Source organism: Marmota monax, unplaced genomic scaffold (genome assembly GCF_021218885.2).
Source record: "Marmota monax isolate L192 unplaced genomic scaffold, Marmota_monax_Labrador192_F-V1.1 WCK01_AAM20220418_F8-fsc00025, whole genome shotgun sequence".
Classification (NCBI taxonomy): Eukaryota; Metazoa; Chordata; class Mammalia; order Rodentia; family Sciuridae; genus Marmota; species Marmota monax.
Genome location: NW_026691950.1, coordinates 1,763,605 through 1,787,418, shown reverse-complemented (window position 1 = coordinate 1,787,418; position 23,814 = coordinate 1,763,605). Strand labels below are relative to the sequence as shown.

Genomic DNA, 23,814 nt, shown 5'->3' with positions numbered 1-23,814 from the left:
GATCTCCCTAAGTTGCAGAGGTTGGCTTTGAACTTTTAATCCTCCTGCCTCAGCCTTCAGAGTCGCTGTGATTTCAGGCGTGTACCACTACACCAAGCATAAATAAAAATTTTAACTATTTTTGGTATAAAACCTTTTAGTTTAACTTCAACCTGTGAAAATGTGAAAACTGGAATTCAAGTCATATTACTTGACTATTAAACAAAATAAATATGTACATATACATTATATGAAAAACAATAATTCCAAGCACTCTCAGAAAATTAACAGGACATATTATCAAGAATATGAATACACACACACACACACACACACAGGCTGGGGCTGTAGCTCAGTGGTAGAGCACTTGCCTAGCACAAATGAGCACTGGGTTCAATTCTCAGAACCTCATATAAATAAATAAATACATAAAATAAAGGTCCACTGACAACTAAAAAAAAAAAAAAAGAATATATGCATGAGGGCTGGGGATATAATTCAGTTGGTGGAGTGCCTGCCTCGCATGCACAAGGTTCAATCCCTAGCACTACAAAAAAAAAAAAAAATAAATAAAAAAAAAATATATATATATATATATATATGCATGAAATAAAGAATGGATAGATCTTAAAGGGAAAGGAAGAAGAACAGAACAGTTTCTAAGAATAGACAATACATAAATTGAAATCTAACAGGATAAAGAGGTTTGTTAGGAGGAAACATTTCCTTTCAGAGGAAATATGGCAGAGAGAATGAAAAGACACATAAAAAGAAGTGCAATTTCAGCTGGGTACAGATGGTACACGCTTGTAATGCCAGTTACTCAGAGTCTGAGGCAGGAGGATCAAAGTTCATGGCGATGAACATGGGTTTGTAGACAGTCCAAATCATGGAGAACCTCTTCAAACTAAAGAATTTGGATTCAAATAAGTGATAATGGAGCTATTAACAAGTTTTTAGTAGCAAAGTAAAGTAACATTTATATTGTATAAAACTGTTATCAATGTAGAAGATGGAGAAAAGGAAAAGGTTCACAAAGAGAGAACAGAAGAAATGGGCCAAGTGTGATAGAGCACACCTGTAATTCCAGCACTCAGAAGACTGAGGTAGGAGAATCACAAGTTCAAGGCCAGCTGGACAACTCAGTGAGAACTGGTCTCAAAATAACAAAGGTCTTGGAATATAACCTAGTTGTAAAGTTCATGTGTTCAATGGCGAGTTAAGGGGAGAGAGGTGTGAGAAATTAAAGGAAAAGGGGACCTATGGCTATCAGAGTGTATATGAAAACACTGACAGAAACTGGTGATGCAATCAAGAGCAGAGGTGGGAGGGACAGAGGGAGAGACTGCTCATAAGTGCACAAGGAGAAGCATGCCCAACATGCTCAAGACCCAGGGTATGGTCCATAACGTTAAGAGGGGGAGAAAAGAGGAAGAAAAGGAGACATGGAGAAAATCTCCAAAAGCTGTGTGACTTGGGTATTTAAATAAACTGGTGACAGTATCATAAAAAATAAACTGATTTGCAGTGTTTTAAGATTCTGCATTCAGTTTCAGCAATGTGTTGTATCTAAGGGGCATTCCTATAGAGCTACTTTTGCAGTTTAAAAGATGCTCAGGAGGGAGGTCAATCCTAAACATTTTGGACAACGTACAAGTGGTAACATCAGTGTAGATATGATCTCCCAAGTGAATATATACAATGGAAGGTAAAGGGAACAACATCAGAATAAGCAAGTTACATTTAAAGGACTAAAATAATGAATAATTGTAGGAACTAAGAAGGAACAACTACAAATATGAGAAGAGAAGTATCTCATAAATCAAGAGATTTCTAGGTTTAAAAGTGTTCAGCAAATGGTAATAGCTTAGAATAGAGCTTGGCAGACTTATTTTTTTTTAAAGGGCCAGATATTGATAATTTAAAACTTTCAGACCTCACAGTTTCTGTTGAGTGTTGCCACTATAGCTAGAAAGAACACAAGTAAGTGTGGCTGTATTCAAATAAAGCATTATTTATAAAACCAGCCAATACAACTATAATTTACTGATCACTTACCTTAGTGATTAAATACCAGAACTAGAAACTATTTATTCTGTTTAGCCAATTAGAAAGTCATTGGTAATGCTACTATTCCAGTTCACTACCATGGTAGGAAATGACTAAAATTATCACCAGAAAAGATCAAAACTGAATGGAAGAGCTGGACAGGGTAGTACACACCTATAATCCCAGAAGCTTGGGTGGCTGAGGCAGGGGGATTGCAAGTTCAAAGACAGCCTCAGCAACTTAGTGAGGCTGTAAGCAACCTAGCAAGACCCTATCTCAAAATACAAAGTAAAAAAAGGGCTAGGATGTGGGTCAGTGGTTAAGCACCCTTGGGTTCAATCCCTAGTACAAAAATTAAAAAAAAAAAAAAAAAAAAGTAAGGATGAACCTCTGTTCATGATACATACATAATATAATATGTGTAGTAAAATGTTAATCACAGAATCTAGAAGCTGGGGGGATACATACTATGATCCCTGCAATTCAGCAGGCTGAAACATTGCAAGTTCAAGATCACCCTAAGCAATATAGCAGAACAACATCTCAAAATAAATAAGTAAATCTATCCACCTAAATAGTAGATACATGGGTGTTCACCTTTTTTGTTGTTTTTGTGGTGCTGGGGAAATCAAACCCAGGGCCTTGTGCATGCTAGGTTAAGTGCTCTTTTACTGAGCTACCCTGTCTAGCCCTCACTGTAATTCTTCTGATTGTACGTTTGGAAACACTCAAACATTAGAAAAATAGCACCTATCATGTACGCAATTAAACTATGTTAAAAATAAGGGTTTCACTATTACATCTGACAAAATCATCTTACTATGAGAAAGGAAACCATTTCCAAATTTAGTTCCAATAGCTCATGCTCATGAATTAACATCACAAACCACTAGAGACTCATCAACAGGTATAAGGAAGACTTTCAAAAGCATCACCTTACCTGATTTGCTACTACTGCATCTTGTGGATCATCCGGTTCTGCAGCTGCCAACAATGCTTGCAATGACAATAATACCGTGCGTAGAGTCATTGCTGCTGCCCTAAATTTCAAAACAGGAAAATACTCCAATTATAAGGACTTTGTATGGCAAAAGTCAAGTCAATGTTTTCCTGAATAAAACAAAAATCTACTAGTGCTAAGTTATTTTTACTTATAGAAGTTTATATTATATATACCTGCCTCTCTTTTTTGTTCTTTACAATGGGCTTTTCTATTTCTTTAGATAATTCAAATAAATTCCATCCCATATAGGCTTTTTTAAAATTATTATTGTTATTAATACCTTTCTTGTCAGCTCTATCCACTAAAGTTTTAACCATTTTTCTAGACATATAGTGAAAAAACATTAGTACTAAATAGCCTGTGGAAATGTCATTCAATGGCACACTAAAGACAAATAAGATACTACTGAGTAGATATCTTTTTTTTGGGGGGGGGGGGTACGGGGGATTGAACTCGGGGGCACTTAACCACTGAGACACATCCCAGCCCTTTGTTATTATTTTATTTAGAAACAGGGCTCACTGAATTGCTTAGGGCCTTGCTGAGTTGCTGTGGCTAGCTTTAAACTGCATTCCTCCTGCTTTGTAATCCCAAATTGCTGGGATTACAGGAGGTATGCCACCAGGCCAGGTGTAAATACCTTTTATTTTCAAGAAAGTCTTAAATAATGCCATATTATTCTGAAATGGGATAAGCTTTTTGGTCAAAATGCAATACTTAATTCATATTTCTAAATATGAATTAAGTATTGCATTTTTACCAAAAAGCAATACTTAATTCTTAATAAAAGAAAATATCTTTTATAAAGTAATTATTTACCTAGAAAAATGAGATCTATCTATCTAGAGAAACTTCTTGGCATCTGTTAAAAATGTATTTCAGCCTTTTCCCTGCTGTCAACAAGTTGTACGGGGGCAGAGGCGGAGGCTCCAGTTACTTTAAGATTCGGCTTCATCCATAACCCATAACCATAACCTTTTGCCATGGCGCCATGGCCAAGGAAGGCATTGCTGCTAGAGGTGTAGTGGACTTCAACACTGCTTTACAAGAGGTGTTGAAGACTGCCCTCATCCACAATGGTTTTGCATGTGGAATTCACGAAGCTGCCACAGTCTTAGACAAGAAACTAGGAGAATGGGCAGCCCTCTGTAAAACTGACCCAGAGGGCAAACCTGTAAAGTGGTTGGTTGCAATTGTGGTCTATGGCAAAGAATCTCAGGCCAAGATTGTTAACAAAGAGTACTTCAAATGCAACAAATGAGCAAATAAATTTTTCACTCACATTCCTAAAAAAAAAAAAAAAAAAAGTATTTTATCAGGCTGGGTTGGTGGCTCAGTGGTAGAGCACTTGCCTAGCATGTGTGAGGCACTGAGTTTGATTCTCAGCACCACATATAAATAAATATATAAAGTCCATCAACAACTAAAAAATTTTTTTAAACGTTTTATCAAATAATATTAAAATGTTTATAAACATGAAAAATATAATGCTGACATACCAAAAATGTTGAAGAACATATCAATATGCACATTCTTTTTAATACAAATGAGACCATTCTAAACCAGCCTTTTCCAATTGGGTTCCTGATTCAACCCACAGAACAGATAAGGTTCCTCTATTTTCCCACAGTTGGTATATAAATAGGACCATTCTTATGTTTAAGAGAAAAGTAAATTTATTTCCAATATAGATTTCTTATGGCAGTGAATCGCAACTAAATGTTGTTCCCCTAACCAGCAGCATCAGCATCACTTGGGAATTTTTAAGTAATGAAAATTCTTCCCACCCCACACCCACCAAATCAGAAAACAAGTGTTTTTTTTTGTTTTTGTTGTTTTTATTTAATTTTATTTTTTGTACTGGGTATGGAATTCAGGGGCACTCAGTCACTGAGCCACATCCCAGCCCTATTTTGTATTTTATTTAGAGACAGGGGTCTCACTGAGTTGTTTAGCATCTCACCGTTGCTAAGGTTGGCTTTGAATTTTCGATCCTCCTGCTTCAGCCTCCTGAGCGGCTGGGATTATAGGGGTGTGCCACAGTGCCCGGCACAGGTGTGTTTTAACAGCTTCTCCAATTGATTCTAATGTATGCTGATTTATGAAAAATACTGTTCTTTAAGCTCAAGCTAACTAACAAAGGTTGTTCTATACTAATGAAATAAAAACAGTATGACATCTGTTATGTCTGTATTTTATATCCTGAGAGGAAAAAAAAAAACACATTATAAATGATTCTTTAAAAATGTTCATAGAATAAAATTTTTAATGATAAATTTATCATTTTAGATAAGCTACTAGAACTGAAAAAACTGGCAATGATGCTAAAAAACAAACATAGCTGAAATGCTAATTAGTATTTAAAACAATACAGCTTCACAAGTTGTTTTCAACAGTCATAAAAACTTTAATATGGACACTGTTAAGACAAAAGTTAAGATGGGTGTGGTGGCACACGTGTATAATCCCAGTGGCAGGGGAGGCTGAAGCAGGACGATGGTGAGCTCAAAGCCAACTTCAGCAATGGTGAGATGCTTAGCAACTCAGTGAGACCCTGTCTCTAAATAAAAAACAAAATAGGGCTGGGGATGTGGCTCAGTGGTTGAACGCCTGAGTTCAATCTCTAGTACCAAAAAAAAAAAAAAAAAAGGGGGGGGTAAAACATACAAAGCCAAATTCATATCTTAAATATTCATTCTTGTCTTTCCATTATCACAATAATAAGAAAATATTTTATGAAGAAAATACATTTTACAAAGAGTACATGTTTATAAAAGCATATACACAGCCTGACGTGGTGGTGTCCACCTGTTATACCAGTGACTTGGAAGGCTGAGGCAAAAGGCTCACAAGTTCAATGTTAGCCTCGACAATTCAGTGAGGCCTTAACTCAAAATAAAAAGGTCGAGGAATGTAGCTTAATGATAAAGCACCAGTAGGTTCAATCCCCAGTACTTAAACAGTACGACATCTGTTAAAAAACGAAAAATAAAAATAAAACAAAAACATATACACATCAAAAATTGCCTAGATGTAAAACATAAAGCTAACTGAAATCACCCAAACCAAAAAGGGGAAAAAAGACAAAGTATCATAGAAATGAATATATAACACTTAGCCTCGATACTTAATATCTCATTAGGCTTTTTGCATACTTTAGCAGAGCTGAGGCTTCAATGTGGAACTTGCACATGCTAGGCAAGAGTTCTACCATTGATGTGTACCCCTAATCTAACCAATGGAGTTTTAAAGCAGCCTAAAAAAAAAAAAGAAAAAAGAAAAAAAAATCCATGGCATCACTTTAAGCAAAAGTTATATAACTCTTTAAAATACTGGTTATTGACCTAAAAAGAGCATGCTACAGGGACACTACTACATCGATGTTCATAGCAGCACAATTCACAATAGCAAGACTGTGGAACCAACCTAGATGCCCTTCAATAGATGAATGGATAAAAAAAATGTGGCATTTATACACAATGGAGTATTACTCTGCATTAAAAAATGACAAAATCATAGAATTTGCAGGGAAATGGATGGCATTAGAGCAGATTATGCTAAGTGAAGCTAGCCAATCCCTAAAAAACAAATGCCAAATGTCTTCTTTGATACAAGGAGAGTAACCAAGAACAGAGTAGGGACGAAGAGCATGAGAAGAAGATTAACATTAAACAGGGATGAGAGGTGGGAGGGAAAGGGAGAGAGAAGGGAAATTGCATGGAAATGGAAGGAGACCCTCAGGGTTATACAAAATTACATACAAGAGGAAGTGAGGGGAAAGGGAAAAATAATACAAGGGGGAGAAATGAATGACAGTAGAGGGGGTAGAGAGAGAAGAGGGGAGGGGAGGGGGGATAGTAGAGGATAGGAAAGGCAGCAGAATACAACAGACACTAGTATGGCAATATGTAAATCAATGGATGTGTAACTGATGTGATTCTGCAATCTGTATATGGGGTAAAAATGGGAGTTCATAACCCACTTGAATCAAAGTGTGAAATATGATATATCAAGAACTATGTAATGTTTTGAACAACCAACAATAAAAAATTAAAAAAAAGAATTAAAATAAAAAAATAAAAAATAAAATACTGGTTATTTCTTTTAAGGAAATGTACTTCAATAGTGGAGAAAATCTTCACTGAAATGAAAGTATTTCATATTAAAACAATTATTAAATTCACAACAGTTATTTTAACTTGCAATAAAAAAATGAAGGCATGTAAAATAAAAGCATATGTATGTTCTGGGAGTGGGGGGTTGGGGTGGGGTTTAGACCAGGGATTGAACTCAGGGGTGCTTGACCACTGAGTCACATCCCCAGCCCTATTTTGTATTTTATTTAAAGACAGAGTCTCACTGAGTTGCTTAGTGCCTTATGATTTGCTGAGGCTGGCTTTGAACTCATGATCCTCCTGCCTCAAGCTCTGGGATTACAGGCATGTACCACCAGGGCCAGCTAAGCATATATTTTTTTATTTGTTCTTTTTAGATATATATATTTTATCTGTGCAGTAGTGAGCATCTGTTTCTTACAACTCTTTTTTTTTTTTTTAGATAAATTTTTTTTAATATTTATTTTTTAGTTTTCAGTGGACACAACATCTTTGTATGTGGTGCTGAGGATCGAACCCGGGCCGCATGCATACCAGGCAAGCGCGTTACCACTTGAGCCACATCCCCAGCCCTTCTTAAAATCTTGATAAGCTCTTTATAACATTACATAGTCAGCCTTATATATTGTAAGTTAAAAAGGCAACAAACAATTCTAAAATTGGTGAGTTTTCAAAAGAATGAAGTTGAATTCTCACACCACATATAAAAAACTAATTCAAAATGGATTCAAGGTCTAAACAAACATATGAGCTAAAACTAGAACAGAGGGCAAGTTTTATGACACTAGGTTAGGCAATGATTTCTTAGATATGGTATCAAAAGTTCAAGAAACAGCTTCCAAAAAAAAAAAAAGGAAAATGGATTACAACTACTTGACCATGAATAGGTGAATGCAGCAACCCACAAAATGGGAGAATTATTTGCAAATCATACATCTGAATAGATTAATATCCAGAATATTTAAAGAATTCACATCAACAAAAATTCCAATTTAAAAATGGACAAGTGGGGTCTGAGGTGTAGCTCTGTGAAAGAGCACTTATCTAGCATATGCAAAGCCCTGGGTTTCATTCCCACTATATGGTGGGGGGCCTGATCAAATACTTCTCCAAAAATATACACAGGACCAATAGGTATATGAAAAGATACTCAATGTTGCCTATCATTAAGGAAATGCAAAACAGAATCACCATTAGTTAGCACCTCATAATTATTAGGATGGCAATAGTCAAATTGGAGTTAATATGTGATCCAGTCATTCCATTATGCGTATTTACCCAAAAATACTAAAACAAGGCTTGAATAATTATTCAAACATCCACATTCATAGGAACAATACAAACAATAGCCAAAAGGTAGAAACAAAGTTTTTCTCAGTGCATAAATGGATTTTTAAAAAAAGTTTAGCTTTTGAAAATACTTACAATGGAATATTATTTAGCCTTAAGAGGGCAATTCTGGAACATGCTACAATGTAGATGAACCTTAAAAACATTGTGCTAAGTGAAATAATCCAGACATAAAAGGACAAATATAGTATGATTCCATTAATACAAGGTCATCAAATTCATAGAGACAGAAAGCTGGGGGAGGTTGTTACTTAATTAGGGGAGAGTTTTCGTTTTCCAAGATGAAAACACTTCTGGAGATTGGATACATAACAATATGAATGCACTTAGTATTATTCAACTGCATCCTAAAAAATGGTTAAAATGGACTGAGCTTTCCCTCTACCAAAATCCCCTGCCTTCTTCCTTTCCAACTTGGGACTGACAGTATGGCTCCTGCAAAGAAGGGTGGCAACAAAAGCCTCAATGAGGTGGTGACCCAAGAATACACCATCAATATTCACAAATAAAATGCTCCTTGGGCACTCAAAAGAGATCCACAAATTTTCCACAAAAGGAAATGGGGTCTCCAGATGTGTTCACCAGGTCCAATAAAATTATCTGGGACACAGGAATATGGGATGTCCCATACATACCCATGTGCAACTATTGAGAAAACTTAGTAAGGAAGAAGAATCACCAAATAATCTTCATTATCACTTTCTAAAATCTATATATAATGTGGATGAAAATTAAATGCTAATTGTTACATAAAACTATAAAACTGCCAAAAACAAAACAAAAATTTAAGTGATATACTTTTCCTTTAGAAACTCGTAAATTCACTACTTTCTACTACTTCCTCTATGTTGAATGTCTTTCTATTGTGAGCATACTCACAAACTACTATAGACCTCTGGGTCTATAAGAATCAGAAACTAAGGACTTAGTGGCACATGCCTACAATCCAGTGACTTGGGAGGCTGAGGCAGTAAGACTTCAAGTTGAAGGCCAACCTGTATAATTAAGTGAGACCTTATACCCTGTCTCAAAAAATAAAAAGAGTGGGACATATAGCTCACTGACAGAGCACTTGACTTGTACATGAGAGGCCCTGGGTTTAATTGGAAGGAAGGAAATAAGGAAGGAAGAAAGAGAATAAGGAAGGGAGGGAAAGAAAAAGAGTTGGGGCATGGTGACGCACTGCCTGTAATTCCAGCATTTCAGGAGGCTGAGGAAGAAGGATTGCAAGTTCAAAGTCACTCACCATAACTTAGTGGAACCCTAAGCAACTCCATGAGACCCTGTCTCTAAATAAAATACAAAATAAGGCTGAGGATGTTGCTCAGTGGTTGAGTGCCCCTGAGTTCAATCCAGGTACCAAGAAAAGGAAAGGAAGGGAGGGAAGGGAGGGAAGGGAGGAAGGGAGGAAGGGAGGAAGGGAGGAAGGGAGGAAGGAAGGAAGGAAGGAAGGAAGGAAGGAAGGAAGGAAGGAGAGAAAAGAGTGGGAGGAAAAGAGAAAGAAACTAAGAACCCAAAGTTGAACATTTTCAAAAGAATAGGGTATCCTTGAAACTGCAGAAAAAGATCTAGAACTGTAGCTTCAGATTTAATTCATAACAATCACAAATAGAAAAGTTAAGATTTTTCAGGATACTCAAAAATTTCAGAATTATTTTGGGAAATGTTTAAGTATCAATTGGTTAAAAAGAAATATAAAAGCAAAGTTTTTATTTATTTATTTATTTTTTTAAAGAGAGAGAGAGAGAGAGAGAGAGAGAGAATTTTTTAATATTTATTTTTTTTAGTTATCGGTGGACACAACATCTTTCGTCTGCATGTGGTGCTGAGGATCGAACCCGGGCCGCACGCATGCCAGGTGAGAGCGCTACCTCTTGAGCCACATCCCCAGCCCAAAAGCAAAGTTTTTAAAGCTGAACACCAATCAATAAAGTTGTTTTGAAAACTTAATTTTAAGAAAATTAATACCAAAACAAAACCAATTTTTCTGATGTAAAATGCTACAGAAACTGTATGTTTGACAGTACAAAGAAATGTGAGGCCAAGCAACTAAAAGATGGCACACGTGTATAATCCCAGGGACTCAGGAGGCTGAAGGCAGGAGGATTGAAAGTTCAAGGACATACTGGGCAACTTATTAAGACCCTGTCTCAAAATAAAAAATAAAGAGGACTGAGGATACAGCCCAGTGATAAAGCACCCTGAGTTTAATCCCCAGTACCACGCACAAACACCACCCCCAAAAAATAATAATAAAAACAAAAATAATAAATAAAAGTGTTTGAATTTTTGGACAGCTGTAGATTCTTTTTTTAAAAAATATTTATTTTTTATTTTTTGGTGGCCACAATATCTTTATTTTACTTTATGTGGTGCTGAGGATCCAACCCAGTGCTTCATACATACTAGGCAAGCACTCTACCACTGAGCCACAAAACCAGCCTTGTAGATTAATTCTAAAAATCTGAATTCAATAATGTAATACACTATACAAGTAAAAACATGGTTTTATTCCATTTATCTTCATTTTTACAAAGCAATGATTAAATTAGATCGCATTGAGATTTTTAGAAATCAGTTTATAAAATTAGCTTAAATCTATTAAAATAAACCCTAATGTCAAGTTCCTATAATCTTAAGATGTTTGGGAGACTGAGGCAGGAAATCACATGTTCAAGGACAGCCTTGGTGAAACTCTAACTTTAAAAAGGGCTAAGGCTGGGCTGGGGTTGTGGCTCAGTGGTAGAATGCTTGCTGAGCATGTGTGAGGCCCTGGGTTCAATTCTCAGAACCACATATAAACATCAACAACTTAAAAAAAATTTTTTTTTAATTGAAATTTTTTTTTAAAAAAGGGCTAAGGCCCTCTCTGCTTCCTGGTGCCACATCCTGACCAACTTTCCTCTGCCTCACCTCAGGTGTCCAAGGAATGGAGTAGGCCATCTAAGAAATGAAGCATTGAGACCCAAATAAACTCTTTCTCCTCCAAAACAAAACAAAAAGGTGAGGGGATGGAACACTGGGGTTGTGTAGCTCAGTTGTAGAGTACCTTACTATGGTGGGAAGGAGTATCAATAGGCAAACAGTAATATGAATTTTTTAAAAATATTTTTGTCATTAGATATGTTAGTAATTCTTAAATCTATCTTCAGTAAATTCATATTGCTCAAGTCTCAAATCAATAAATATAGTTAATATGACTGTTTAAATACCCAAGAACTCCAAAGGGCTATGCAGAATAATCATGTGAACTATTTCTGTTGAGTAATTTTTCTATTACTGATCTTAAGAGATGACCATCAATAATCCAATTTGTTTAAAACACTGAATGCTATTTATAGAGAATAGTGAAATTTTGTTTTAATTTTTTTATTAAAAAAGAGTAAAATGCTGCTTATCTATAAATTTTTACAAATATGTATGAGTATACACAGACCTCCATGAAATCACCACCTGCATCAAAATGCTGAGTATTTCTTTTTTTTAATTTTAATTTTTCCCCATAGCTTTATTTTATTTTTTTTTAATATTTATTTTTTAGTATTTGGCGGACACAACATCTTTGTTTGTATGTGGTGCTGAGGATCGAAACCGGGCCGCACGCATGCCAGGTGAGCGCGCTACTGCTTGAGCCACATCCCCAGCCCTTCCCCATAGCTTTAAAGAGGTAAAACTGAAGTACAATAAAATGCATATATTTGAAATATGCAATGTGATCAGCTTTTTAAAATTTATTTATTTAGTCTAATTTGTTATACACGATAGCAGAGTACTTTTTAATTCATAGTACACAGAGCACAATGTTTGGTTATACACAAAATAGAGACACCATTTGTATCTTCTTATATAATGATGTCCATCTCATTCCATCATCTTTCTTACCCTTCTGCCCCATCTATTCCCCTCCCTCCCCTTTGCCTTATCTTAAGTTCCTCCATTCCTCTCATGCTCCCCGCCACCCCACATTATGGATTAGCACCCCCATATCAGAAAATCTGATCAGTTTTGACATGCATGCAACCAGAACAATCAATATAAAAAGCATTTCCATTACTTCTTTTTAAATTTGAAACCATGTAAACTGTGTTTCCTGCATGATTTGTTGCATTAGAAATCAATTAATTACCTTAAGAAATATAGAACCCCACATGTCAGCTCTTTCAAAATTAAATGGCACAATTATAAATATTTGTAAGGTTAACAAAGCATAAGAAAAGTAAATAAAAAAAATGCTTTGAATGAAGTAATAATAAAACCTTAAAATGCCAGGATCTCTGGGATTAAGCAGTATTCAGAACATTTATAACTTAAAGTACTTGTATCAGAAGCTCAATTAAGTAGTAGGAGTGGGAGCAGAAATATATGAAAGAGATATAATACAGCTAAAATTTGATAAAAATCTACCAAGTCTAATAAAGAAAAAAGAACATAAAATTAATATTGATGGGGAGGGAGTGATCAAAATAACACTACAGATGCTAAAAATATATTAAGGTAATATTACAATTGTATGCCAACAAATGTGATAGTTTACATAATATGGTCTATATTAGAGAAGGATCTGTGTGCTGTTGACTGATGGATGAAATATTCTATATGTCTGGTAAGTCTAAATTATTGATTATTATATTATTTAGTTCTAGAGTTTTTTGTTTAGTTTTTGTTTGAAAGCTCTATCTAGTAGTGACAGAGGTGTGTTAAAGTTACCCAGTATTATTGTGTTGCGGTCTATTTGATTCTTGAACTTGAGAAGGGTTTGACTGATGTATATATATGCTCCTTTATTTGGGGCATAAATATTTATGATTGTTATATCATGTTGATGTGTAATTCCCTTAAATCGTATGGAATGTTCTTCTTTGTCCCTTCTGATTAACTTTGGCTTGAAGTTCACTTTATCTGATATGAGGACAGAAATCTCTACTTGTTTACACTTTCCAACTGAGTGATGTTTTTTCCCATCATTTCATTTTCAGTCTGTGGACGTCTTTGCTTATGAGGTGAGTTTCCTGGAGACAGCAGATTGTTGGGTCTTGTTTTTATTTTTTAAATTTTTTTTTTAAGAGAGAGAGAGAATTTTTATTTATTTATTTTTTAGTTTTTGGCGGACACAGCATCTTTGTTTGTATGTGGTGCTGAGGATCGAACCCAGGCCACACGCATGCTAGGCAAGCGTGCTACTGCCTGAGCCACATCCCCAGCCCTGGGTCTTGTTTTAAAATCCAATCTGCTTGTCTACGTCTTTTGATTAATGATTTCAGGCCATTAATGTTCAAGGTTATTATTGAGATATGATTTGTGTTCCTGGTCATTTTGGTTTATTTGTAGTTTGTGATTTGAATTAGTTTCTCCTTTGATTGACTATTCCTTTAGTGCAGATTCCTCCCCTTCAATGGCTTTCTTTTTTGCTAGATATAGGATTCTTGGGTGGCATCCATTGTGTTTCAGAGCTTGGTATATATTACCCCAGGAACTCCTAGCTTTGAGGGTCTGAGTTGAGAAATCATGTCAGATCGGTATTGGTTTCCCCATATATTATCTATATTTTTCTCTTGCAGCCTTTAAAACTCTATCCTTATTCTGTATGCTAGACATTTTCATTATAATGTGCCTCGATGGGGTCTGTTGTAATTTTGCACATTTGGGGTTCTGTTAGCCTCTTGTATTTGATTTTCCATTTCATTCTTTAGATGTGGGAAAATTTTTTACATTATTTCATTGAAAAGATTGTGTGGGCTGGGGATGTGGCTCTAGCGGTAACGCGCTCGCCTGGCATGCACGGGGTGCTAGGTTCGATTCTCAGCACCACATAAAAATAAAATAAAGATGTTGTGTCCATCAAAAACTGAAAAATAAATATTAAAAAAATTATCTCTCTCTCTCTCTAAAAAAAAAAAAAAAGATTATGTATTCCTTTGGTTTTTATCTCCACACTTTCATCTATCCAGACAAATCTTAAAACTTGGTGTTTTCATGTTATCTCATAATTTTTGGAAGTTCTTTTCATGGTTTCTTCTTTCTGTGGTTCACTTTATTTTGAAGATTACATACTTTAAAAAAATATTTTAGTTCTAGATGGACATAATACCTTTATTTTTTATTTTTACATGGTTCCGGGGATCCAACCCAGTGCCTCGCATATGCTAGGCAAGCGCCGTACCACTGAGCCACAACCCTGACCCCTCATATTTTGTTTTTATTGCCTGAGGTTCTGTATTCCAAGTGGTCTAGTCTGTGAGTGATGCTTTCTATTGAATTTTTCATTTGGTTTACTGTTTCCTTCCTTTCAAGGACTTTTTTTTTCCCCCCAGAATATCTCTTTACTAAAGTGATCTTTTGCTACCTTTATTTCTTCTCTTACATCATCCTTTACTTCACAGATCAGTTTAACTATGTACATTCTAAACTCCTTCTCTGATGGATTCTGTTACTGGAGTATCTTGGTTTGCTTGGGGCAATTTGTTCCCTTGCTTTTTCATGTTGTTTATGTGTCTATCTATCTAACAGTATGGATCTGAGGGAGTATAGTTTCTACCCTGTGGACTTTTCTACCCAGTGTCCCTGAAGGTTTCCGGTACCTCATTGTTTAGTCATTGTTTATGGGGAGACAAACAATTACAACCAATGCAAACAATGTACAGCATTAAACCAAATAGTTTCTACTATGATGTCTATGGTGTTAATTATCATAACAGAAATAATATGATCAGCTATTGCCTACTGCCTATAAAAACTGCAAGTTTGCAAAAGGATTTACATTTTCAAATGGTGGACAGGGAGAGAACAGAAGTGATATTGGATGTGATGATTGTGAGGGAGGAGGAAGGAGATAGAAAAGAGAATCAAGGGAAACAGGAGAAAAAAATATATATATAAAACAAAAAAGTTTTAAAAATCAAATACAAACTAAACATACTAATCAAACATCCTAATTCACAAAAAAGCTAATCCATGTAAAATAACTGGCTTCAAAAATGCTAGGGGTGAGTTGGGGTTGTGGCTCAGTGTGCTTGCCTAGCATGCACAAAGCACTGGGTTCGATCCCCAACACCACATAAACATACACACATAAATAAATAATAAAAAAGGAAATATTTAAAAAATATGATAAGGTTGAGAAGGAGAGAGATAGAGAGAGAGAGAGAGAGACTGACTATATAAATGTCCATGTACCATTAAGGTCACAATTAAACAGTGAAAAGGAAATTAAAAAAAAAAAATCTTGATGAAAAGAAAGAATCCTTTCCATTAGAGTTCAAAATATTCTCAGCTTCTCAGCAGTTCTAGTTGGGGTCTTCTGGAGTGTGATGCTCCACCCTCTGGATTGCTACAGGGAGATAATCCTGGAGGTAGAGTTCCTGGAAGCAGGGTTTAGGATCAGGTGGGCTCCAGGCTCTTCACTGAATGCTAATTGTCCTGGAGATTTTAAATCAGTGCACCTCCAGGGCCCAGTACCTGCTAGACTACACTGGAAGACTTTACCTCCAGGGATTGCCCCCTGGGTTCCACTTGTGTGGTGGAGGACCCAATTCTTAGTTCCCTGTATCACTTGCAGACCCCATATTTCCTGGTCTCGGATTCAGTCCAATCTCTTCTGCCCCATCCTTCCAAATTCCAGGCTAGGTGCTCTCCCAGCTGGTGCTGCAAAACAGTCGGATTGGAGGAGGAGGAATAGAGCCAGGTGGGTTTCTGGGACCACCAGTATAAACCTCTCCAAGTTTGATTTTTTTTCTGGTCACTTAAGCACAATCTATGTCATGTGTTTACAGGGCCTGTTCTTTGGGCCAAACTCAAATTTGCCAGGAATCGGCTTCCTCTGTTGCTGTCCCCCAAGCCACAGTTGCAAAATGTTTTTCCTTCCTGCAAAGTGTTCCTATAAAACATTTCCTTCCAAAATATTTGTCTTCACAGGCTGCCTGGAGTCATGGTGGCTTCTTTCCCCACACTTGGGATATAGTGCAGCATGTCTTTCAGGTTTGTCAGGCAATGTCCTTGGTCTCTAAATGCCCCATACACAGACATGCCTCCAGCCTCCCAAATGTGTGGGTTCCTTTAATTCCTTTATCCCTCTACTATGCTTAAGGAGGGAGAGCTCTGGCTGGAGTTTATGGTAGTGGCTATGCCACTAGGAATTTCTTCCGTATTTTATTATATCCAAACTCCTGAGTCCCGGATCTGCTTTCAATATTCAGTTTTAAGGGGCTGGGGATGTGGCTAAAGCGGTAGCGTGCTCGCCCGGCATGCGTGCGGCCCGGGTTCGATCCTCAGCACCACATACAAATAAAGATTTAAAAAAAAAAAAAAAAAAAAATTCAGTTTTAAATTCCAGTAAAGTCCTCCCACTTTTTTTTTGTTGTTCACCCACATTACTGAGAAGCTGTCAGTTTTCTTGGTTTCACTCCATGGAGTAGCAGGAACATAACCTCCTCTACTCTGCCATCTTCTTAATCTCTGGCTGAGTATTTCTTGTACTGAAAATCATTTCAGTCTTGTCCTTTGAAACTCTTGCCTACCCCACCACTATCCTAATTTTTGTCAGCAAAATTAGTTTTGGCTAATCTTGAATTTCATAAAAATGGAATCATATACTATGTATTCTTTTCTATCTGGCTCTTGTCACTTAACAAGTCTGTGAAAATCATCCACGCTGTTTACATCAACAGTATGATCGTTTTTTATTCCAAAGTATGATTTTTACCATGATGTATCAATTTTCTTGTTAATAAGACATTAGTCTGGAGTTTATGAAAAATAAATTTGAGTTGCCAGGATATGATGGAGAAGTTAGGAAATCAGATGAGTTCACCAAGGGCATATAGATGAAAAGATATAGACTTATCTCTGAGGCATTCTAATACCCAAAGATCCAGGAGGTAAGTCTAAAGACTCTGGGAATAGCCATAGGAAAGGAAGAAAAGAAAGACGGGTGTCCTAGAAGCAAAGTAAAAAAACAGTACATCTCTAATACTGCAGATATTCACTCATATCACTGAATCATAGAATATAATAAGGCGGTCTTGGAAAGAACAGAAACACTAAAAACTACAAGGTTCAATAAATTGGCAAAAATTACAAATATTCTTAGGTTCAATCATTGGCATTTAAACGTAGATTTCTGTGGAATGTCAATTTTATCTCAATAAAGGTGGAAATGAAGGGAGAAAGATGACCATCAGAGAAGATTAAGGTTTGTCTATTCTATAAGGAACAAGAAAGTAGATCCCAAGAGATGGTTTACTAAGGGATAGGATTTACTCAGATATACTATTAGAATGAAAAGACAAACCAAATCAGCAAATTTATAGTCTGTTCATGCAAGTTATTAAATAAATCAAAGTATCCATACACTTAAATGTTGTTATTTCTGATTCACCTTCTTCAGGTTTCATTCTTTTCCTTTCTTAAGGAATGAAACACATAGCTTGAAATTTTCAATGCCTATATATAATTTTCAAAGATTAAGTAACCAGGATGGGCTCATTAAATACACATCTTGGCTCTATGTATTCTATTTTCTTTTATTATTCCTTCTCTTGCAAAAGAGTAAAACTGGAGGAAAAGGTCATAAAATGTTCAATCATTTCTAATTTTTTTTCTCCCACTTCAATGTCACTTTATACCTCTTGACTTAGTTTTTTCCATTTATAAAATCATGTCCTGAATAAATAACACCTGTCTTATGCCTACACCACAACCATCATTTATCACTGTTAGAATATACTATGCCATGGGAAGATTAGACGAACTCTAGAAAGGGGAGGGAGGGGAAAGAAGGGAGCAAAGGGGTAAAAAAGATGGTGGAATGAGATGGACATCATTACCCTAAGTACATGTATGAAGACATGAATGGTATTAATATACAATGTATACAACCAGTGATACGAAAAATTGTGCTAATTGTGCTCTATGTGTAATATGAGTCATAATGCATTTTGCTGTCATATATACAAAGTAGAATAAAAAATTAAAAAAAAAAAAAAGAATATTCCATGCTCTATTCTAAGAGAATTACACAAACCAACTCAGCACTATTAAGTGGGTATTAACTTTACATATAAGGAAACAAAAGCATACAAACTTTAACTAATTTGCTCACAACCACATGGGTTTTCATATTGAAGAATGAGGATTTGAACCTGGTAGCTATATACCAGTAACTTTCTTTTTATTCAGCACTAGGGATTGAACCCAGGGGTAATCTATCACTGAGTTACATCCCTAGCTCTTAAGTATCTTCTTTTGAGATAAGGTCTTGCAAAATTGCATCAGCCTCAAACATGAGATCCTCCTGTCTCAGTCTCCCAAGTAGCTGGTTACAGGTATGCAACTAGTGTTCAGCTCTGAGTAGGAACCCTTAAAACACTGTGCTAGTAATATCAAATCAGACAAATCTAGTGAAAAAAGTGTGCGACAAATTAAAAATCACCTACAAGGGCTGGGGTTGTGGATCAGTGGAAGAGTGCTTGCCTAGCATGACTGAGGAACTGGGTTTGATCTTCAGCACCACATATATATAAACAAACAAACAGTAAATAAATAAATAAATATCATGTTCACCAACAACTTAAATTTTTTTTTAAATGTCACCTATGGAGGTATTTCTTGGAACCTGCTCAATTAACACACTTTTTAAAGTTCTGTTGCTTATATTCCAAGGGAAAGATTATTTCAATACTTATTTTACTTTTAGTCTCTTAGAAAATATCTTCCTGAGACAACAAATAGTCAAATTTACCAAAATCACAATGAAATCCAAGACTTTTAAAAATGAACAACTAGCACCTGACATTAATAAATACAGGTTGTGGTCTTAATTATAACCCATTTTCAATTATGTATTTAAGAGATTATAAAATTATTGCCCCAATAACATAAAATATAACATAAGCTTATGTTTGTGGCAATTACATATTTAACATTCTTGTAGTCTTGGTTATTTCTATGAGAGGAGTGAAAATGAACTGAAAAATCTCTTACCATTGATCTTTCAGGATATCCAAACAAATAGCCCCTGTGACGGAACTAATATTAGGATGCCATATTTTAGTGATAAACCGGACCTAGAACATAAAGCACACTTAAGTTTCCAAGAAACAGAAATAAAACACATAAAAGTTTAAATAGAACTACAAAAAAAAAAAAATCAGATTAAGCTTCAGGATAATAATGTAATACTTTTATTACATCATTTGGCCAAAGTAAAGGGACAAGTGCAGAAGACTAAACATTCTGTAAGCTAAATACAGTCACTAACAAGTTCTTTTTAGACCTTTTAATAAATGCTCTGTCTTAAAACACACCCATAATTACTAGCTGTTTAGAATTCACATAGAATGATGCTAGATCTATGAGAAATAAAACAGACTAAAATCCATTTGAGTAATGTAGTACATAAAATCAAAATACAGCATAAGTGGCTGTGAGGGAGTCATTTTTTCTGTGAGGGAGCATGCAGAATAGGTTTAAAGAGGAAAAGTAAGCAAAATAAATGCATGGAAGCATGTAGTAACTGGCTACATAATACCCCCAATTTTTCTGTATAAGTTTTTTTCAAATTCTTTGTCATGGATAATGCAACAAATATTTGAAAACTTAATACTCTTCATCAGGCATAAAGATTAGACTTGAAGAAATAAAATCTATTGCATCAGCTCTTATTTACAAGCTTTTGGAAAACCACCACCATTGTTATTCTTTCTTTTTTTTTCCCCCCTTAGGGGTGGGTAACTGAGATTAAACTCAGGGGTAATGAACCACTGAGCCACATCCCCAGCCCTTCTTTGTATTTTATTTAGAGACAGGGTCTCATTGAGTTGCTCAGTGCCTCACCATTGCTGAGGTTGGCTTTGAACTCTCAATCCTCCTGCCTCTGCCTCCAGAGCAGCTGGGATTATAGGCATGCACCATAGCGCCTGGCTCAATCCTTTTTTGTTTGGTTCTTTTCATACCAGGGATTGAACCTTGGGTGCTTAACCACTGAGCCACAAACCGAGCCCTTTTTTATATCTTATTTAGAGAAACAGGGTCACCAATGTGCTTAGGTCCTCAATGAATTGCTGAAGCTGGCTTTGAACTCAACATCCTCCTGCCTCAACCTCCCTGAGATGCAAAAATCATAGGTGTACACCACCAAGCTTGGCTTGTTTTTTTTTCCCCCAGTGCTAGGAACTGAACTCAGGGGCACACTACCAGAGGTATATCTCCACTACTTTTTTTTTTTTTTTTAATATTTTTAAGTTGTTGATAGACCTTATCTATATCTATCTATCTATTTATTTGTGGTGCCGACACTCAACTCAGTGCCTCACATGCCAGGCAAGTGTGCTACCGCTCAGCCCCAGCCCCAGCCCTCCCCATTACTTTTTATTTTTTTGAGACAGTATCTTGCTGGACTTGAATTTGTGATCTTCAAATTATATTATATTACCTCAGGGAATACAGGTGTAAGCCACCTCACACCTGGCTATTATTAGAGTGACCAGTGAGTCCAAATTAAGTAACAGGTTAATTAGTATGTGCCTACTAATGTTCTAAATACTTGACAAAAATTAACTCTTCACTAATATGCTACAAATCTATTTCTGATAAGAAGCTAAGTAGCTTCCACTTCTTTTTGTGATTTCTTGATTTGTCTGTCCTATGTCTCTACTTCTTCACCTCCTACTCATTCACTGTCATATTCAATCTGAAAAAGCACTTTAAGCTATTAGTGAATTCAAAACCCCTAAAACAAATGTACATTTTCCACATTTCCATTTAGAACATGTATGCTCTTTTTCTATTCTTAAAATAGATGCTTTTTTCAATGATACCTACTTCTCTCCATTCACACACAAAACCATCTCCTCAAAGGAGACTATCATTTTTCAGGTGGATTACTAGAGTATCTTGATTTTATTCTCTTTTGTTCCCTCCAATACATTTTCCACACTGAATGCAGTGTACCCCTTTAAAAAAATATAATTTTGTGTCCCTATCAGGCCCTTTAATGACCTCTCATTTATTTTGTGTAAGACCACAATACTAGGGAGGCAATACTAGAAATTGAATTCAGGGGCACTCTACCACTGAGTTACATCCCCAGCAGCCCCCAACCTGCATTTTTTTTTTTTTTTTTTTTTGGTAAAACATAGGTTCTCGCTAAATTGCCCAGGTTGGCATTGAACTTGAGATACTCCTGTCTCAGCTTTGTGTGTCCCTGGGATTACACCATGTACCTATCTTAATTCCACACTCCTCACCTAGCCCTTAAATTCCAATTTCACTTCCACCCCATATCCACTCTCTAGGTAGAGAAATTCAAATTGGTAATTTGCCTCTGGGCCTTCACGAATATTCATTTTCTCAGTAACATATCTCTTCAGCCTTTGCCACTAGATAACTCCTTGTTATAGTTTAGATATTAGGTATCCCAAAAGTTCATGTGTCCATTATGCAATGAAATTTAGAGGTGAATGACTGGGTTATGAGAGCCTTCACCTAACCACTGCATTAATCCTCTGGTAGGGATTAGATGGTAACTATAGGCTGAAAGGGTGTGGTGAGAGGAGGGGGGGCTATTGGGGACATGCTTTTGGTGTATATACTTTGTCCTTGTTGAGAAGAGCTGTATCTCTCTTTCTCTCTCTGCTTCTTGGTGTAATCTCCTGAGCCACTTTCTCCATCACACTCTTTCTCCATGATGTTCTGACTCCCTTCCCTCCCAGAGCAATGGACTTCACCATCTATGGACTGAGACTTTTTAAAGCTTGAGCCCCCCAAACAAATTTTCCCCCTGTAAAATTGTTGTTTTTAGGTCTTTTTGCTCATAGCAGCAAAAAAGCTTACTATAACACTCCTCATCCTTCAAGTTTCAGTTTCCATATCACTTCTTCCCAACCTGTTCTCAAAACACCCTGTATTTTCTTGCATCAGAAATCACCAAACTTCTATAATTCTGCCTTACTTGTCTGGTCTTCCCTAAAAAGAATGTATCCATCCTGCTTCCTAAACGATCCCCAGTATCTCAAAGTGCCTCACACTGGAATATGAATTTAAATATTATGGCAAACCTATTTCAAAAATAAATAATACCTGAAATACAGTCCAGGTCAAATAAGACAATAATACAGGGCTTATGTACAAGAAACATCTCTTTGTAACTACAAAATTTACATCTTAATATTTACCATTAATTGAATTCAATGTATACAGGTAGAAAATAACCACTGCCTTTAACTTCAATAAAGAAACCCCAGGGGCTGGGGTTGTGGCTCAGTAGTAGAGCACTTGCCTAGCGTATGAGGCACCGCGTTTGATCCTCAGCACCAAATATAAGTAAATAAAAAATAAAGGTACATCAACAACTAAAAAATATTAAAAAAGAAAGGAAGGAAGGAAAGAAATTCCAGCACTCTGTAACTTTAAAACAAAATGGTTCAATAATATTTTAACAATTGGAAAACAGAATTTTAAATTACTACTGAAAATGTAAGAAACATGGGGGGGGGAGACATAAACAACAACATCATCTTAAAAAAAAAAAAGAAAATATCACAAAGTTTATAGTTTAGAAAAGTGATCTGAGGATGTGTGAACTTACTCCTATTTATTTACTTATTTTTAGTTCTGAGGATTGAGCTCAAGGCCTCATGCATGTTAAGCAAGCACTCTACCACTGAACTAATTATTGCTCATCTTTTTTATTTAAAGCAGAGTCTCTGAGTTGTCCAAGGTGGCCTTGAACTTGCAATCCTCCTTCCTCAGTCACCCAAGGAGCTGGTATTACTAGGATACACTGTCATGCTCATCTTGCTTATTAAAGAAGAGTTTCCTATATATAATTCTCTGAAGATGCACATGCAGAATCAAGCAAATATCAGGACTAAGGTAATTATTAAGCTACTTTTTATATTGTTGTACTATCTACAGTTCAAAACAAATAATTTCGAATTTCAGAAAGAAATCATTCTCCCATGGCTGGGGTTGTAGCTCATTGGTAGAGTACTTGCATGGTGATGCCTGTAGATTTGATTCCCAGAGGCAGAAAGGTGCAAACAAAGAAAGAAATCAGAGTACACACCATTATCCACCAGTACATACATAAGCATTTTTTGTATAATATAATGCTCTTTAGCCCTTAACTTTTTTCCCCTTACTGTTCTTCACCATTAACTATCTCCCTTCTTAGGTTTTTTCAATTCTTCCTCTTCCTTTCTCAGGCCTTAATGTTACGAATTAGTACCCCATGCATCCTTGAATACTGTCCTATTGTTGAATATCCGGCTTATACCCATGTATACCACCACTTATGACCATAGTCCTACCATTCCTGACCTA

General features: G+C 36.1%; 1 protein-coding gene across 3 annotated transcripts in view; it reads right to left on the bottom strand.

Annotated features, from left to right (window-relative positions):
• Ube2k (ubiquitin conjugating enzyme E2 K) overlaps nucleotides 1-23,814 on the bottom strand; it is a 67,607-nt gene that overhangs the window by 3,633 nt on the left and 40,160 nt on the right. For all 3 annotated transcript variants that reach the window (XM_046451586.2, XM_046451679.2, XM_058581077.1), the window contains 2 exons: nucleotides 19,474-19,556; nucleotides 2,969-3,068 (listed from right to left, as the gene is read on the bottom strand). In XM_046451586.2, coding sequence (XP_046307542.1) covers nucleotides 2,969-3,068; nucleotides 19,474-19,556 — 183 coding nt within the window. The remainder of the gene's footprint in view (nucleotides 1-2,968; nucleotides 3,069-19,473; nucleotides 19,557-23,814) is intronic.